The sequence below is a fragment of the Chinchilla lanigera genome, unplaced genomic scaffold (genome assembly GCF_000276665.1).
Source record: "Chinchilla lanigera isolate Chin_1 unplaced genomic scaffold, ChiLan1.0 scaffold00004, whole genome shotgun sequence".
Taxonomy (NCBI): domain Eukaryota; kingdom Metazoa; phylum Chordata; class Mammalia; order Rodentia; family Chinchillidae; genus Chinchilla; species Chinchilla lanigera.
In genome coordinates, this window is record NW_004955405.1 from 40,487,010 (window position 1) to 40,505,747 (window position 18,738).

General features: G+C 54.4%; 1 protein-coding gene across 3 annotated transcripts in view; it reads left to right on the forward strand.

Moving 5' to 3' along the window:
- The window catches only part of Rfx4 (regulatory factor X, 4 (influences HLA class II expression)), a 165,602-nt gene that overhangs the window by 3,619 nt on the left and 143,245 nt on the right, over positions 1-18,738 (forward strand). The window contains exons 1-2 of one of the 3 annotated variants that reach the window (XM_005374622.1): positions 12,093-12,248; positions 18,515-18,601. In XM_005374622.1, coding sequence (XP_005374679.1) covers positions 12,179-12,248; positions 18,515-18,601 — 157 coding nt within the window. In that variant the 5' untranslated portion in view covers positions 12,093-12,178. Of the gene's footprint in view, positions 1-12,092; positions 12,249-18,514; positions 18,602-18,738 lie in introns of those variants that run through there. The other 2 variants (XM_005374624.1, XM_005374623.2) reach the window with 2 other exon arrangements.

Below are 18,738 nucleotides of genomic sequence, written 5' to 3' on the forward strand. Positions count from 1 at the left end.
GTCCGGCCCGGCCTCGGCGCCAGCTGCGCGGTGGCGGCCTCCCAGAGCCGCGCTCGCCAGCGTGAAAGCTTCTGGCTTTTCTTCCCCACGACCCGGGGGTCGCGCAGGAGGAGTTTTCTCACCCTCCCCACACCGGCGGTGAAAGGGCGATGAGTCGGGCGGGCCGAGGCAGGAAGGAGGAGGTGGTGTCCGCCCCATCCCTCCCCTAGGGGGTGCGGAGAGGCGATCCCGTGTGACAGCCCCCCAACACACACCGCCTTTGCGCAGCGAGAGAAGCGGAGCTGGGTGGGACGGGGCTCAGACACTGCCGTTGAGGTGACCTGTGACCTGGGTGATGCGCCCTTACGGGGTTGGAGCTGGAGCGTTACTACTAAGCGGACCCCTCCAGGCTGCGCCGGCCTGTAGGATCCAGGAGGCAAGCACAGCGAGTGAATGTCTCCCCAGACGAACAATATACTAACATATTTGGGGGAGGCTCTTGGGGTTTTAAGAATCAGGCTTTGCATAACCATTTTTAGGGTCCTCCTTTCCTCTCTCCTGCCAGCGGGGTGCATCCCTTAAGTGTGTGGCCGACACCTGCACCCTAGAAAGATTTGCTGAAAGACTCTAGGTTTTATGGGGCTGGCCAGGGAGGGCTTAGGGACACAGAAGTGCTTCCACGGCCGGCATCGCAGGCCCTCACGTATGTCTCCGAGGAAGATACACGACCCGCAAACGCCTCCAGCAGCGGAAACCCAGATTCCACCCTGCCTTCTGCCGGGGACTCCGCTGCCCGCCCCGAGAGGGACGGGCTGAGCTGAGGGCCACCCGCGGCTGTCAGGATCCTGGTGCACCCTCTGACATGGACAGTGTGGAGCTTGCTGAAAGTGTTTTTCAGGCTGCTTCCCAGGGCCACCTCTTGAGGGAGGAACTATCGCAGAGTAGGGGCTCCTTGGCTTCCGTGCCCAGTGTTTTAAGACTGCACTTCCAAGCCAGGTCGCTGTGAGTGCCTCGGAGTCTTTGTCCAAGAGGCTGAGAAGGTGTAAGATGAAGGCGTCACAAACCAGAAGGAGCCCACTCCCCCGGCCTCCGAGGGCCACCCCTGGGCTCCTGGGGTCCTTTGGGGTACTCATCAGCCACCCTCCAGGGACCCCCAGCTCTGCAGGATGGAAGAGGTGCTAGAGGTCAAGGGGCAGCTTTGACTCTTCTCCTCTACTGTAGATCCTTGCGCTGTTATGCAGGTTGGAGGTGTGAACTCAAATTGATCGGTTGGAGCACTGGGCAAGTGCAAGGAAGGGAGGGAGGGAAAAAAGAGGAAAAGAGGAAAGCAAAGCAGTGCGTGCATTTTATTCAGCCTTGGGAGTACTTGCTGGGTGGGAGGTCCTGGAGATGACCCTGGCGGCAGCCCCTGCTGTCAGAGACGCAGAGCACGTTCGATTAGGGAAGGCAAGGGCGCGGCGAGTGGTGAGCAGCAGGAAGTGAACAGGGCCCTGAGCCCCGAGGGAGACACGTTCTCTCGCCGGACCCTACTCAGGGCCAGCCCACAGCTGGCAGGCGCACCTCAGCCTCTTGAGCCTCGCAGCAGCTCTGCGTCTTTTGGGGTGAAAGGCGGTGGAAGGTGCCCAGGTGGTAACTTGCCCATGGCAAGAGCTAGACGAATGGCCACCCCAGGGACACCCTCTCCTCTGCACCAGCCCTCTTGGTCCAGCCCTTGCGAGAGCCAGGGCTTGGCTGGAACTCGGGTCTGACCTGTGGAGAAGGGAGATGTGTGGACAAGAGGAGGAAGCCACAGGTTTTCTTTGGGCTCCGGAGGAGGACCCTGTGCAGCGTCCTGCGGTCCTTCTGCACTTAGAGTTTAGATGGTGGCAGAGACAGACATTGTGCATCGCCGAGGTGACGTACGGACTTACTCAGAAAAGCCTTGACTTCATTCATTCATATGCAATCATTCCTTCATGAAAACTACAAGTCTCCTACGTGCCTGGCACTCTGCTAGATGCTGAACTTAACACAAATGCTGTCTCTGCTCCTCTAGAGCACACACCTAGGATTCACAGGTAAACACAAAAATAGAGAAGTTCAGCAAGGGATAAGCACTGTGTAGAGGAAGCCCATCTGGAGTGCGGAGGACGCACCGCTCTTGGAAGCAGACACTTTCCCCAGGGCGGCCCCTCCGCAGGGAGCTGTGAGCCTCTTGTCCGGAAGCTTCAGGTGGCTGAGCCCCTGGGTTTTTATAGCAGCAGACCCTCTTATTCCATTTTACCATTAGTTACTGTTAATCCTTTACTATGTCTGACATAAATCAAACTTTATCCTAAGTATGTGCATGTAGAAAAAACTATAACATATACAGGGTTCGGTGTGTATATATACAGGGTTCGGTATCGTTTCAGGCCCCCACAGAATGTGTCCCGGTGGGTAGGGAAGGTGACCCCACCTTGCTTGTGGGGGACGCAGATCACCCTTACCGTATGTGCCTAACTTTCCCGAGGCTCAACACAAGTCAGGAACTTAGCTCCTCACTTGTAGTTGAAAAGCTGATGTTTATTAAATGCTGCTCACGTGCCAGGTATCTAGGAAGTACGCCATCAGTTATATTTTTATAGATAAATGTTAAGGGCCTGTTTCATCCACCTGCTTTGTGCAGTGGGAATGTGTTCAAGAGGGAAGATGCCTGAGAGGCGTGGGGCTGGTGGCGTGAGCGTTTGCGCAGACACCCGCAGCGTCTGTCTGCCCCGAAGCCGCTTGCGGACCTCCCCAGGCTGTCCCACCTCTTCCTGTGTTTTATGAGGGGCCAGGTGGTGGTGGAAAGCGCGCATACTTATGGCAAACGTGAAAAGGACTTGCCATTTCCCCCTACTGGGTGTTCACACGGTACTCTAACTATGTGGATAGAATCTTAAATTACTGTTGACAAAGATAGGGACGTCAGCAGAGCATTCGCATCTACCACAGGCATGAAATACTGTTTGTCTTCTTTGCGATTCACTCGAAGCTTAGCTAACGTTTATTCACCTGTGAGGATGTCCTGGCTTCAGGGGTGGTCACGGTGGTCACATCTCAGGGAGGACAGGCCCGTGACACACAGCCAGCATCATATGATTGGCTTTGTGGCCGTCAGGCAGTGTAACGCAGTACAGTGTGTCTACGCGCCCTTCCCAGATGCATGCGTGACGCGTGACTTTGGGGAAAGAACTCTTGTGTTTTGTTTTGTTTTGTTTTGTTTTTGGTACCAGGAATCAAACTCATGACCTTGCCCTTGCCAGGCAGGCCCTGTGCCGCTGAGCTACATCCCCTGCTCTAGAACTCCAGTTCTGTGCTCAGTGACCGAGTTGAAAGCCCAGCTTACCTCCTAGCTGGGTGGCCCATGGTGAATTGTGCAGCTTTTCTAAGACTCAGTACCCTTCTTTGAGAGAAGACCCCTACCTCCTGCAATTGTTGTGAAAACATAATTCATAGTGATTGATCATATTAAGTATTTCATTTAGTGCCTGGCACCTAGAAATTGCTTGATAAATATCTAGACTTGCTCAGCAAAAAGAGCTACCTAGCCCTCCTATGCTCAATTTGGGATGTCTAGGTAGGGAAAAAAAAAAATCCTGAAAAAATTATAGACTGTTTCTAAATTTTTTTTTCTACTGTATAGTCATAGCCTCTGTTTTGGTTGCTTGCCTGTTTGCTTGCTCTTCCTTCCTTTCCGAGGCTAAAAGTTGAACCCAGGGTGCTAGGCCAGTGCTCCGTCGCCTCACCAAGCTGCACTCCAGCCCGGCCTCCATTCTAACATCAAGGGAACGCCTTCTTTCGGAAAGTTAGAGCAGAGGGTTTGTTTCCTTCTCACAGCTTCCCTTCCCTGGAGAAGGCGTCTCAGTGCTGCCATTCGCTGTCACTGCACCCTGTGTCTTCCAGGCCCTTGAAAAGGTGGGAAACGTGTCACAGTGCAGGCACTACCTGCTGCCTTGACCTTGGCTCCTGCAGGAGAGCCCTGGGCACTCAGAGGGCACACAGTGTGCTCCCGGTGGAGCCCTGGCCCCGCACCCCTCCACTCCCACAGTGTGAGGGCGCCCGTTCTGCAGTCCCCTTCCCCGCTGCCTCCCCTTGGCCAAAGTCACGGCACACTCGGTTTTACGAAGAGGAAAATTCGGCTTCAAATAGGTCATTCTCTGAAGCATAGTTTAGCAGCATGCAGAGAAAGAGTTTAGTTCCTTCCCCTTCTTTAAAATGTGATGGCAAGATCTGTCTGTTTTTTACCATGTAACTTTTACCTGTATTGTGTTTTTTTATTAGTCATATTCCCGTACATAATGATCACATTCGTCATAGAAAGTTTGTACCTCTGCATGATACATGTGGCTTCTTTTTCCCATTCCCCTCCCTGCCCTCCAACCCCTCTTCCCTTCTCATTTACTAAAGCTTTGTTTCCATTTTTTTTCCTTCCATTTTCTTTTTCCCCCTCTCCCTTCTCATGTGAATATTTTCTTCCTACTTCTCAATATCTGTCCTCCATTTTGCTCCTATTTACCCTTTGAATTTCTCAGACAGGAGAAACAAGGTGATATTTAAACTTGTGTGTCTGCGTTATTTCACTTAAAATTGTAGTCTTGAGGTCCATGCATTTTCCGACAAATGACTCAAGATTACCCTTGTTTATAGCAGAATAGTACTCCATTACATGTAGAAAGCATGTTTTCTTTACCTATGCATCCATTGATGAGCATATGGGCAATTGCCAAGGTTTATCTATTATGAATCGTGCTGCTATAGCCATGGGTGTGTATATATCACTGCTGTGGTGTGATGCTTTTTAACTCTTTTGGGAAGATTCCTAGAAGGGGAATAGCTGGATCAAATGGAACTTCTGGTTTTTTTGTTTTTTGTTTTGAGACAGGTTCTCACCCTGTAATTCAGGCTGGCTTTGAACTCACTAAATAGCCCAGGCTGGACTCGAACTCACAGCAATCCTGTCTCAGCCTCCAAGTGCTGAGATTACAGGCATGTACCACCATACCAGGCTCAAATGGAACGTGTAGTCTTAGTTTTATGAGGAATCTCCACACTGATTTCCACAGTGGTTGTGCCAGACTGCACTCCCACCAACAGTGGAGTAGGGTTCCTTTTTCCTCACAGCCCTGCCAGCATTTGTTATTGGCTGATTTCCTGATGACAGCCACTCTTTCTGGAGTGAGATGGAATCTCAGTGTTGTTTTAATTTGCTTTTCGTGAATGACCAACGATGTTGAACATTTTTTCATATATTTATTTGTTGTTCGTTCTTCTTCATCTGAGAAGTGTGTATCCATTTCAGATGCCCAGTTTTGGATTGGGTCTTTAATTTTGGGGGGTGGGATACACTGCAATTTTTGAATTCTCAAAACTTTGGAGGGATCACGGAAAGCAGAAAGTCATGAAATGCAGCCATGACACTTTCTGCTGAATTTGGCCTAAGTTCAGTTACCCGGGACTGGACGGACCTGTGCCAGTAGATTAGCTGGTCTCTGCTGCATGGTCACCAAGCCTCAGGGCAGGAACACTCCAAACGCTGCGTGCAGTTTCCGCTGTAGGTGGGTAAATCCTCGAGGAAGCCCGTAGGCATCAGCCGCCCTTCGGTGATCTGCTCGTGTTCCGTTGGTGAGTCAGTCGCATTGGGCTTCTATTGCTGTGGTTGTTCTGCTTTGATCTGAGGGGTCTGAAGTTTTGGGAAGCCTGGCGAGGGTCAGCCAGTGTCCGCGTCCTGTCTGCCTCCCGTTGCCGGGTTGCCCGAAGGTCGGCCTCGTTTAGGTGCAGCTCAGATGAGCTTGCCGCGCACGGCAGGTTTTATTTCAGAGGCAGAGAGAATTTCCACTCGTGAGTGCTGACCCCTGGGGCCCAGCAACCTGGAGGAAACACATCTGCAGTCCACACAAGTGGCTTCGACTTTGAACTAGACTTGGAACGGGGTCATCTGAACGCTCCAGAGGGTGGTCATGACTGGAATTACACTACCCAGCCCTCATCGACGTTTTGAGGCACCGATCGATGCATTTTGTGAGGAAAATTCTGTCAGCGCATTAGCTTTGAATCTCGATGCTGCGGTGAAGTGATTCCGAGTCACATTAGACTTTGGGAGAAGGAGGTGTTTCTCTGAATGTGCAAATATGGAATTTAGACATAGTTTTAAATGACCACAAGTGACTTTTGAGTTCCACATTAGCTTTTCGGAATGATTAGTCTAAATAGGCGCTGTTTGGTGGTGTAACATTTATAACGTGTAACCGTGTACTGGAGCTAAGTGCCCACAGGAAGCTGCGTTCCTTCTGCGGTTGTTGGATTGTAGGAAGCTCCAGAATCGGCCCGCGGAGTAAACTCAGACGGCGTGGATGGAGTTGATGGGCTCCTGCACACTCCACCCGGCCTTCTCCAGGCCGCCCCTCCTGACGACTGACCTTGGGTGACGGAGACTTAGGGCACCTGTGCGCTTTGTGCCCCACCAGAAGGAAAGCGAACTCACTTCATGCTGTCCTTCGATGACCACGAGAGGGGCTCAGACTTCGGCTTCTAGGAGCTTCACTTCGTTTACTTTTTTTTCAGTAGTTTTTCCAGAAAGCATTCTTTGACATTGTAGAAAATAAACTGTCTGAGAAAGCGCTGAGAGTTTCAAGGAAGGATGGTTCCAGAAGGCTCGAAGTCCTCCATTACAGCCCTAGAGCTTCTGGGCACCGGAGAGATTTTCAAAGCGCCCAGGCGTTGTTGTGAGAGGGCTTCGGGCCAGCAAACTTTGGTTCTCACTCACGGGGCGGGGTTCTGAAGTTCCTGTCCCCTGGGCGGGGACCTCCTCAGAAGCACCAGGCTTTTGGGAAAAACCCAGCTCTTCTTCCAGTCGGGGCTGCGATTTGCAGCTTGGAAGCTTCGCTGTGACTGGGAATTGTCCCTGCCTCCTGGGGGCTCCTCGGGTGCCTGGGCTTGGGGTGCTCTCTGCCTGGGCACCTCAGGGGCGCGCTATGGCCCTGGAGAGCCACCCGCCCCAGCCTCATCCTGTGACACCTCGGAGCCCCTGACCCCCACCAGGAGCACAACAGGCAGAGCTTCCAGGGCACTGAGGACCTAAGAAACCCTTTCCCTGCGATCTCTGCTCACTTCGAAGATTTTCTCGGTATCGAAAAAGTTTATTACTGGGACTCGAACCCAGACCCTTCATGCTGAGCTCTGCTCCAGCCCTTGCTAAAAGTTTTTTAAATTTTGAGACTGGGTCTTGGTAAGTTTCTAAGTTGCCCAAGCTGGGTTTGCACTGGTGATCCTCCTGCCTCAGCCTCTCAGAGTGCTGGGGTCACAGGTTTGCTAGACCACACCCGGCTTTCTAACAGTGAAGTGAAAACATCAAAGTTGCATGATCGTATACCAATACCTGGAGATACAGACACCATTTCTGAGACTGAATAAGTAATAAATCTTGTAGTTTACAGCAGGATGACTTCATGAATTATTTTCAAAAAAATTTTTTTACAATTATTTTTTGAAATTGGGTAGTAGATTAGTAAAGCTTTTTTCCAGGTACAGTACTAAGTACTAATGTGGGTCACTTCACTGACTTATTACACCAAACCTATGGGGTCATAGTCCCATTTCACAGATGAAGAAACTGAGGTTCAGAGAGTCTGGTTAACACGTTCAGGCCACACCCCTTGTGTCCAGCCAGGATTGGGACACAAGTCACTATGCTTCCAAAGCCAGGCTGCCTCCTTACCCGCTAAACCTCAGGCTGGAAGGAGGATCTCAGATCCGCACATTCCAGCTCACGGCTGCCTGGACTTGGGTGGCAGGCGGCAGACTGAGGGTGCCATGCGCACCCCTTCCCTGGGGACCCATTTGTGCCCTGTGCCTTTGGTCTGGAGTCACCCTTGGAGCTTCCGGATTCAAGCTGGCACCACTTCAGGCTACCCGCCACCACCAGTCGCTTTGGAGAATCTAACATCTTACGTGCATCACCAAGGGCCTCCTGTCTTCTACACACAGACACAGTTCTGGGAGTTGCTTCCACCTGAGCTCGTGTTTAGCATGGCAGCAGCTTCCGTTTGCATGGCACACTGCTGTGTGCAGCGGCAGAATCCTTCCCCGTGTGCGCTCTTGACTCTGGCTTGTCGAGACCGGGCTTTGCCGTGGGCTGGATGCATGGACACTGCAAAGGAACCTCTTTGAGCCTCAGTGTGCTTGTCGGGAAGATGGGGCTATTCCAGGAGCCACTCCCTAGGCGATCGTGAGGACTGGACGAAGTGCCAGCGCCAGGTGGGAGCGTCATGGAAGTTCAATACACCTGCTCCTTCCTGTGGTCTCCTTTGCTTCTAAGACCTCCCCTACCAAGGACCATGTGGGAAAAGAAAACACAACTTTACAGAATTTGTTCTGCCGTGATCAGCCTTTCAGGGTGCTGCTGCCCAGTGAACCGTGAGCTGGCACGACCATTGGTGCCCATCTGACACCGGTGAAACAGGCTTGGAGGGATTTAGTCACATGTCGGTTCGTGGGGCCAGCGGGGTCCACACGGAGGCCTCGTGGTACCGGGCTGATGCTGCCTGTGTAAATCAGGCCTCCTGCACACTGATTAAAAGTGCAGGTGTAGCGTGGGCTGGGGGTCCCCATCAAGAGTCAAGCTGACCTACTTCTCCCTCAAGGGCAAAAGAGCAGGTCCTTTCCCTCCTGGTTTATGTGTCCCCTTGAAACTTCTTGTTTCTCAGGATAATTTCCTGTGTCCTTATCACCTGCGTGTAGGCAGTGCCTTGTGTCTATGAGGGTGCCTGGTACACAGTCAGTGCCTAATAAATGTTTACTCCGCCTCGATTTCCCATGGCTGCTTCATCTCCTTGCTTGATTCCAGGACGGCTGCCCAAGCCTCCGTCAAACACACACTGGGTGAATCAATGATGGAGGAATTCATTCTCTTTCGGCTTCCTCCTAGGTGCCAGGTGGGCACTCACATCCCATTAATTCATTTCTTTCCCTTCCAACTCCTGTCCTTTCTCTACTCCTTATTGATTGGCCCTAGGGACAGGGACTAGCAGGTGAGTGTGCCCAATCCGCTCCTAAGAAGCTTATATTATTTCCACTAATCCTTATAGTAACCTCATGGGGTAGATTTTTTTTTTTTATAAGAAAGAAACAGAAGCCTATGGGGTTAAGTAATTTGGCCAGGGTTGCAGAACTTGCTTAGCCCACAGTAAGAGAAGGAATAGAATTAGTGTCTTTCAGGCTTCCATGCCCCGGTTTTTCTGCATAGCACCAAGAGATCCAAGAATCAAACAGGAAAAGTGACAGGAAGAGTCCAAAGGAGGTGCTCTGGGGTGAGCTCGGCATAAAGATTAGGACGGCTGAGCGCTTTCTATACCTGTTTGCTTAACTCTCATACAGACCCCACTGGGCGGTAGGGTTTATTATTGATTCTGCCCCCATTTCCCAGATGGAGAAATCAAGGCTCCCAGAGGTCAGATCTCTCACCCAAGAGTGAGACCTGAACCTAACGGTGTAGCTTTCCAGCCCCCGCTGCTCGCTGCGGCTCTGTCACTGTGAAGAAAAGCTGTGTCTACAAGGTTCCTCTGTCATAGACAAGTGCTCGAGGTGGCTCAGTGTCTGGCACAACGCAAAGTGCTCCTGTGCATGTGCTTGCCGAAACCTCACCCCGTGCGATGAAGCGCCAGGTTATTGTTTCCCCATTCTATGCAGGGGGTCTGTGAGGCCGCAGGCTCCTGCTTCTCAACACATTCAAGCAGGAGCGGGTCGGAGGAGACACAGACATCCGTGTGCCCCTGGTCGCTGAGGCCGCTCGGCTGCTTTCCTGCCTCCTGGGAAGCAACTCAGAAGAAGGAAAAGTTCCGGGCTCCCAGTTGTCTGTTACACGACTGTTGAAACCCAGAACCATGCTGGAGGGATGCCGGACACCTGTCCACGGGGGGTCGCACAGACGGTGGCTACAGGGCGGAAATGGGGGCCGAGGCTGTGGGGAAGGAGTAGACGGGCGTGTGTGCAGCGCCACAGCTCCCCGTGCGTGGAGTGGGTGTGAGGTCGAGGAGCCAGGAGGACAAGAAGTTCCCAGGCTGGAGGGGCGGCGTGCGGCAAACGTGCTTCTCTCCTTGATATTTAAAAATGTGATTTCTCTAAAGCATTTGGCCCGAGAGAAGGAAGTTTTGGTGGTTTATCTCAAAAGTGCAGGCTGGGGTGAGGTGTCTGAATGGCAGCTCTGGAGTCTTCAGGAGAACCCACAGCCCCTAACAGAGCGGCAGGGAGGAACCAAGGAGAGGAACAAAAATCGAATGTCCCCACGATGAAGAGAGCGACGACATCAACATGAATGGAGAATGGGCAGAGAGCAGTCTTGGCTGCGTGATTCAGAGTCTGTGCATTTTAATAATATTCTAACAATAGAAGTAAAGTGTGTCTACATCAGGTGGTGGGAAGTCGGGGGGAACGACAGGTCCACAGCCGGGGTCAGCCGCGGGGGCGGTCAAGCCTGGCGTCTCAGGGATCTGCTTCCACGGTGAATCTCCCCCCGACAGGAGATGGCACTGAGCACCTTAGGTTTGACTTTCCCAGGTCTCCGGAGACTGTGCGTTCCTGCTCTGCGAGCAGCCCTCCTTGGTGCAGCCCTGGGGCGCTCGCGTCTTAGCTCTTGTGCCCTGCGAGGAATGACCCCTTCCGCTTTGCTCATTGCGGAGTTTCACGTTTTGAGTTTTCCTGCAGTGACAACAGGCACAGAACTGAGCACCCGCTCCACACCTGCTGCTCTGGGGACATGGCTCAGGGCTCCCAGCCGGCCTCTGACGCTGCCCAGGACGGCCGTTGTCGGCGGGTGAGTGCTTAGGTTCCAGCCGGGTGGACACCTGCCCGATTGGCGGTTCAGCCGTTGTGTGGGCTCAGGCGAGCTCTGGCCTCGAGGATGGTGTCGAGGAAGGCCTTAGGGGCCACGTTCCAAGAGAACGTCCCCGCTGTCCCACAGAGTCACCTGTATCACGCTGTGGCTGACACCCCCAAGAAAGAGGGGGAGACCCGGGGACACTTGAGGGAGAGGGAACTAGTTCCCAGGGGAAGGCGCCCATCTCTCCTCACCCAGGACTTCCTCCCTGCTTTGTCTCCCACCCCTGACCTAGCCCGGGCCTGTCAGACCTAATGAGACCATGGAGTGGCCTCCGACCATGGGGGACTGTGACATTCCAGGTTGCCGGGGACAATCCCAGCGCACCCATGGGGTCCTGGAAAATGCTGAGTAAGGTTGCTTTTCAAGATCGCAAGTACGCAGCTCTGGACGATGAGCGATCTGGCGCCCTAGTCCTCGCCTGCGTCCCGCCCAGGCCCCTCTGTAAGGCTGCGTCGAGCAGCTCAGGACGGGCAGCTCCCAGCAGGGCTCTGGTTAGCCCACGCTCCCCGCAAAAACCTCCTGCCAGTGGCGCCCAGACGCCCGAGCCTGGCACCGAGCACGGAGCCTGCGTGTGTGCACCCGCCTGTGGCATCCCAGGGCCCGAGCAGGACGTTCTCAGCCCAAGAGGGTCCAGCCAAAACGGGAGGGGAAGCCAGGCTTGCTCTCCCTCCGCCGCACTAAGACCCAGCCTTTCCGAAGGCAGAGACTGTGTCCGTCCGTCTGTCGGGCCGTGGGTGAGTGGGTGCGAGTCGCTGAGCAGGTGTGGTTGGGTCACCTCCTCAGAGCCTCCAGCAGCTTCTCAGGGCACTGGGAACAAACAGGAAGTTCTTACGATGCCGACGTGTCCCCGCCTACTTTCCAGGCCCCTAACGTGTTCCTGGCCGCCCCCTGCTCCCTGTCCCCCACCACAATGTCTCCTGGTCCTCCCCTCTCCAAGCCCACCCCACCTCAGGCGTCTGAGATCTCTGTGTCCGCACGCCCTAAAGCAGTGCCCCCCGCTTCGGCTACCCACTGCTTCCCGAAGTCATCTCTGTTGAGAGGTCGCTGTCCGTGAGCAGGGACCTTCCTGGTCGTGCTGGTCACTAGATCCCCAGAGCTGGGCAAGCAGTGGGCACTAAGTCACTGCTTGGGGAACACAGGGAGGAATCCCAGCAGGGCAGCAAGGGGCCCTTCCTGGAACCCAGCGGGCCTTGGGGCAGGGCCTGTGGCGTTGCCATGGCAACTTGCTGACCCTGAGGGTCACCCTGGAGAAGCCACAGCTGCCATCACACGTCCTGTGTCACCACCAGCAGAGCCCAGGGACAGAGAAAGGGGCCAGGGAAGATGAGCGGGAGGCGAGCTCACCCTTGGGCCAGAGGTAACAGGAGCGGGCCAAGGCGGTGCGGTTCCACCGGTAATAACCAGGCCCCGGGGGAAGGGACTAGGCCGCCTTCGGTCACTGTCAGTGTTGCCTGTCAACTCCTTTAAGTCGTGTTTCTAAAGCTACCAGTTCCTAAAATAGGCCAAGCTCAGCGCCCTGAAAGGCTGCTGGTGGGGAGCATGAATAACGCCTTCTGTTAAAATCCTGGTGATGCGCCTCCCTCAGGAGTTGCATAAGACAGCCCAGGGCCCTCCAGCTCCTCCAGCTCCTCCAGCAGAGTTCTGCGATTCACCTCCCCCGCCGTGCTAGGGACGCAGTAGCCTTCCTGACTGTCAGCTGCTCCGCAGGGACACCCTGCCTGTGCCCCGCCTGTTCCCCCACCACACCTTGGGTCCCCGGTTGGCGATCACTTTTCTAGAACCCCCTGGGTGGGCCCTTGGCCCCCACTGTGGCCTACCGCACGTTACTGTAATTCCCGCTATTCTGCTCCCTGGCTGGCTTTGGAGCGCATGCTCCAGGCAGAGGAGAGCGGGCCGGCTTTGGAGACAGAGCTGGCTTCACCTTGCTTCACAGCCTCCCTTTCCTCCTAGCAGAGCAGAGTTAATAAAGTCTCTGCTTCTGTTGCTCTGAGGAGAAGAGACAGCCTGGGAAACAGGGTGACCAGCACAGGAGGACACTCAGTACCTGCCGGCGCGCTGACTCTGTCCCTCGAGTAACTTCGGTCCGTGGAGAGGGTGCCTTCCTCTTCCTACAGCCAGCGTGCTCGGAGCTTCCCTTGTATCCTCTCAGTTCCTCTCTGGAGCCCGTAGGTGGGGAATTAGGGAGGCTCGGGAGCCATCTCAGTGTCATAAGCTACTAAGTGGCTGAGTTGGGGTTTGAAATCCAGTTGTTCCAACTCCAAACCTCACCTCCTCCCAGACCCGCTCTGTCTTCTTTCCTCTTGTCCTAACTGTGCCCTTGGGTCGCCCTGTGTCACCGCCCAGCCCGGCCTCCTTACACAAGTCAAGCAGGGTGCCCTGAAGGGCGCCGTCCAGCCTGTCCGAGTCTTGAAAAACTAAATCTCTGCTCAAATTCCGCTCCTTCTCAGAGGCTTCCTGCTGGAAGAGCTGCCTGTTCTTCTGCCCTTCACCCCACTTTCTTTCTTCGTCACAGTCATCATCTCCAGCTATGTGCCCAGCGCTATTGTAGGCTCTCAGTGAGCAGTTCCCCGGCAATGACGGGGGTCAGGACTGCGCACTCAGTGACGCAGATAAGGTTGTCCACTTACATTCTAAGGGGAAAGAAACTGTAGGATAGGAAAATAAATAAGCGTGATTTTTAGGTCTTGAGACCCCTGCCCACTGGAGCTATCCTGCGGTACCACGTTGGCTTCCTGTTGAGTAGCTTTTGTGCGTCTCTTCCGCCGGATGTTGACATTGAAGGCGCTGGATCCTTATTTGCAGGTGAATGCTGGATGAAGGACAGTCTAGGAGATCCCTGTGATCATGCGCCGTCAGCTTCAAAGATTTAGATAGTGATCATCATCGGCTCAGCTCCGGGCTCAGTACGTGTTCCCGAAGCCCTGCTCGGAGCCTTGCATGCTCTTGGGCCCCCTTTTCCCGGGGGCGGCCACTTCCTGGTTGCTCTTTGCTGCCACACGGGAAACAAAGCTTCCTAGAGAAGCCAGTAATGTATATGGTCCTGCTCAAATTCACAACAGTGTGTGACACTGAAAATCACTTTAGATGGGGGCTTCCAAGCCTTCCCTCTGAAGGGAAGAGGCAGAGAGTCTGCCGCTGAGGAGCGTGGGTTACGCTCCTGGTGCAAAGCCACAGCATCGTCTGCAGCCTGCTCCCTGCATGCAGCCCAGGATCCCGGCTCACAGCCACCCGTCAGTCCCTCCAGGTGGCTAGCTCGAGCTTGGTTCTTACGAAAAGCTCAGGCGCTTTTGGAGGATCTAGAACAAGGCAGCCGGGGAGGAGAAGTGATCGGAGTGTGAGCTGAGGCTCCTCCCACGTCCCGGATGAGCAGTCCCCAGAACACAGCGCCAGCAGCACACCCTGCTCCCAGGCTGCTTTGCTTCAGATCGCTCGCGTCAAACCCAAGTTCCCAGAGCGCAGAGAAGCGACCGTAAAACTCTCCGCAGGGCTGTCCTGAGGTTCGCGGGAGGCGTGCGTGGGAAGACGCCTGGCCTGCGGCCTGCACACAGTACCAATTAATGCTGCTTCTGGAGCAGCGTAGTGCATTCAACAGTGCACACTACTGAACGCATGCCGGGGCCAGGCCCGGCCCCGGGAGGAACAGAAGGGACAGGCCGGGACCTCCGGAGCCCTGAAGCAGCCAATTCACGTTCTAGACAGGGACCAGAGGGAGAGGCCACGCCTCCATCACCCACTGCTTCTCCTTAGCACGGCTTCTCATGTCTGGAAGGCACAGAATAGATGTATGATGGATTTTGCTTGCTTTGAATTTGGAAAATCTCTGTCGCTGTGTTGCAAGCTTTCATGCGTGAGGTGATAAAGAAGGCGGTTAAGGAGTGCCGCAGCTCTAGGGTGGGTCTGCTTACGTTTTGTGTGTCCCTCATCGCTGTGGTGTCACTAAGGTGACACCCCCAAGACCACAGGAGACCTTTGCAGCAGTGATGGCAAACCTTTCAGAGCTTGCAGCAATACAAACAGCCCTTGCGGCACATGTGCCAAGGCTCGCCACCGCTGCTTCACAGCCTGGAGTGGGGGGGTCCGGACGCAGAATCTAGGGTTACCTGGGAAGGTGCTGGGTTCCGAGCTGAGGGGACTGATGAGGAAGTGTGCAGAGGAATTCAGCCGGGTTTCAGAGTGGGAGGGGTGGAGCCGAGGTTCTAACGCACGGCGGGCTGCGGCCATCCTGTGTTCCTGGGACTGCGCGGCTCACAAGAGAAGGGGGTTCCGTTCACACTAGCAGCAAGCACTGTGGATATGACACCAGCGTGGGTGCTGCCCTGTGTCCTACTCACTGGGTGACTTTGGACCTCATCGTCTGAGCTTTCGTTTTCTTATCTCTACAATGTACCTATTAATAGCCTGGTATGGTGGCGCACACCTGTAATCCCAGCATGTGGGAGGTTGAGGCGGGTGGATTGCTGTGGGTTCGAGGCCACTCTGGGCTAGGTATTAAGTTCAAGGCCAGCCTGAACCACATATCAAGACCCTGGCTAAAAAACAGTGCCTGTTAGTAACTTCCACCTCATCGGATTATAATAGGATCTGTGTGATACTGTATGTAACGTATGCATGGCCTATCATAAGGGCTCAATAGATGGTGGCCTTTCCTATTATTAAAACATAATCTACAAACAAATAAGCCAGTAGAACACAGGGCTTTATACAGAAGTCAGTGGATGCCGTTCGGGTTGAGCGATTGCTGAAACTGTTTTGCACGAAGTGTCCTTCAGCTGACCTCCGCAGAGGCCCCCTGGTGTGTGGCACGGAGCAGCCCGACACGCGGGATGTGGGCTGCAGAGCCCTGTGTGCACCTCACTAGAGGAGAAGGCAGACGCCTCGAGGTGCCACAGGTCCAGGCCTGTGGGTCCCTTCAGCGTCACATGCACATGGCCCAGAATGAAGACCCTGGACAGCACGAGAACTCCAGCGTGGCTCAGGCCACCGCCTGAACCCTCGGAATCTGCCTGGCGCCAGATGCCCCTGTGGACACGGGCTACTCACAAGGCACCAGAATCAGGTGAATTAGATGGCGAAGAAGCAGGAGCCAGGTCTTCCAAGAACGAGCTGAAGCAAGTAGGGTTCCTTGACCAGAAGAATGGTGACATGGTGCTGCCTCACCATGCCAGCCATGTGCCAGGAGGCCCAGTGCACGTGGGCTGCCCCTGGAGCGGGTGAGGGGCCACGGGCTACAGCGAAGGCCTGGCATCAGAGGGGCCCGCAGGGAGCAGCGGGTGGCGGGAGGGTAGCTCGGCCAGCGGTCCTCTCGCTCTTCCTCATGTGCTGTACTTCCCTGGTCTTGTATCCGGCCCTCCGCCCCCTCCAGCGCTGGGACTGGGATGCACCGGGGCAGCCCTGCTCCAGGGAACTTCCTGTTGCCCTGAACCTTGGCGGGCAGGCACTGCACAGCCAGGGTTGAGGACAGCTCCCCTCCAGATGGTGCCGCGAGCTCTTCAGAGTGCCTGCCCCCGTCCGCTGTGACACGGTGCCCTTCGGGGCCTCTGACGTTATCAGGCCCGGTTCTGGAGCCGGGGAGTGGCTGTGTGTGTGTACACACAATGTGCCTATAAGAGCAACTAGGTGCACGTGCCCTCAGGGAGGCCAGGGAGGGGCCCAGAGGGCTGTGCGCCGCCTCTGTGGTGTGGTGCGGTGGAGCAGGCCACAGCCCTCAGCAGATGCCACCCAGAGTCAGCCGTGGCCATTGCCAGGGAGACGTGCAGTCTGGAGGGGTGAGAAGGTCTGAGTGAAGGCATCCTGGAGACTCCTGGAGAGGGTTCTGGAGATTTCCAGTGAGATGCTCTGGGGGCAGCAGCGGATGGCACACCGCCCCCCCAACCCCGTGCAGCCCAGGTCCGACACATCCCACAGTGTCTGCGCAGCACACCTGACATCTGGAGGGGCAGCGCTTTAATATTTCCTCCTCCTCTGCTCCTCAGTATTCTCTCAGAAATACCAGATTTCCATTTCCAGAACAAGCTGGCTCTTGTTCTGCCCTCTGGCTGTCTTCCCCCTCCAGCGTATTTACCATTTTGGAAGCAGCTTTTAAAAGAACATTTGTTGGGACAGAAAATATTAAACAAAACAAAAAATCCCAACACGCTTCGTGCTGCTGCATCTGCTTTTCCTCACCATGTGGCAAACCCACCGGCCTGGCTTCTTCTGCGGTTTGTGACCTACGTGTTAGCTAGTGGCCTTTTCCTCGGCTCTTTGAGTTATGAGGAGTCACATTACTTGACCCCCCCCCCCCCAGAGCCAGTTGCTTTCTAGGAAATAGAGATTAAAATCCTTGCTTCCAAGAGTTGTGAGGACTGAAGGAGGCAACATTTGCTAAAATAACCAGTGCCAGCTCCCATATTACCCAGAAGGCACTGGGAGGTGGTCCCGTTAAAAGCGCACAGCCGTCGTCTACCTGTTCTCGGCATCGTGCCATCCCAGCTTTCCTAAGAAGCACTACTTTCTGCAAAATCGCACTATAAAAACCAAGGTGTGCACTGGAAAAACGAGTTGAGGGTACACTGCTCAAAAACATTGTCCGGGACACATAAAAAGGTCGGAGCCTAATCCAAGTGACAGCGCAGCTTTGCACACGTCGAATGATGAAGAGGTGCACACATTCAATAGTGCCGGCACCGCGCCTCGGGACTGGCGGGAGGCTGCTTTTGGAAGTGAGTGTTCGCGAAGCTGTAGCTCACGCGTTGCTATGAAGCCATAGAAGGCAGTTATCTGGGCAGGTGTGACTTACGATGCGCCAAAGGAGAGGGATGTTCGCGGGATGTGCGCTTTGCATGCTCCTGTGCGGCGCAGTTCAGTAGGTGCGGTTTTCTGCATTCACCTTGCGTTTCTTATGGAAGAAATGGAGCCGAAGGAGACTTGATGTTTGCGCTGTGCTCAAGTTGTTCCTCATATGCCACACGCGTGGGGCACGCACGGGTGTTCCCAAAGCAAGCAGCTGACTACGCTTAGCTGGTTTTGTTGAATGAATGAATGAATGAATGGCGAGTGGTCTAGAAAATGAAATAAGCATTATGGCTTCATTGTAAAAGCACATCGGCAGCCTTTGAAACTGGACGGAAAACTTCGCATTTTAGAAGTGCTCCGTGGTTGCTCTGGAGCTGTGGGTGTCCCCTGCTGTGGCCTCTAGCTCTGCTGGGGTCGCCGGGCGAGGGGAGACGATGCCAGCTTCCTGCCCTCCTCCACCCACTTCTCCAGGGTTTTGTGTGCTTTTCTTTTGTTCGCATTTGAAGAAAAGATTCTGCTAATATCCGAGTTTGCAGACTACTGCCAATGATTGAGTTGACCACATTTTGTTTTATGAATGACTTCTCAGGCATATATCCTCTCTGCAAAGGAAGGTAATCCTCACTTGGTAGTAGGGCACTCTGACTTCCCCAGACACTGTAGAATCGGACCAAGGAATACCCAAGGGGGCCTCCTGATGGCCACACGGCCTCCACGCTGCTCTGCGACGGTGCGTGTGGGGTTTCACGTGACCACAGGCTGTGCCCAGGGCAGGTGTCCTGGGGAGTCGGCGAGCGTAGATCAGGTGCATTTGTGACGTTGCTGTCTCCTTGTGAACACGGCAAGCCCATGACTTCTTTTCTATTGTTTTTTTGTGTTTTTTAGAGAGCTGGATTGAAAGATGTCTCAATGAAAGTGAAAATAAACGTTATTCCAGTCACACCTCTCTGGGGAATATTTCTAATGATGAAAGTAAGTGCTTGAAACTCCTCCTCCTCGACACCCTAACGTGGTCACCATGCTGCTGGGGGGCAGCCCAGAGCACTACACCGCTGGGCTGGGGAGGCCACCCGGAACAAGAGGCCCTCTGGCCATTTAGGAAGTGCCCT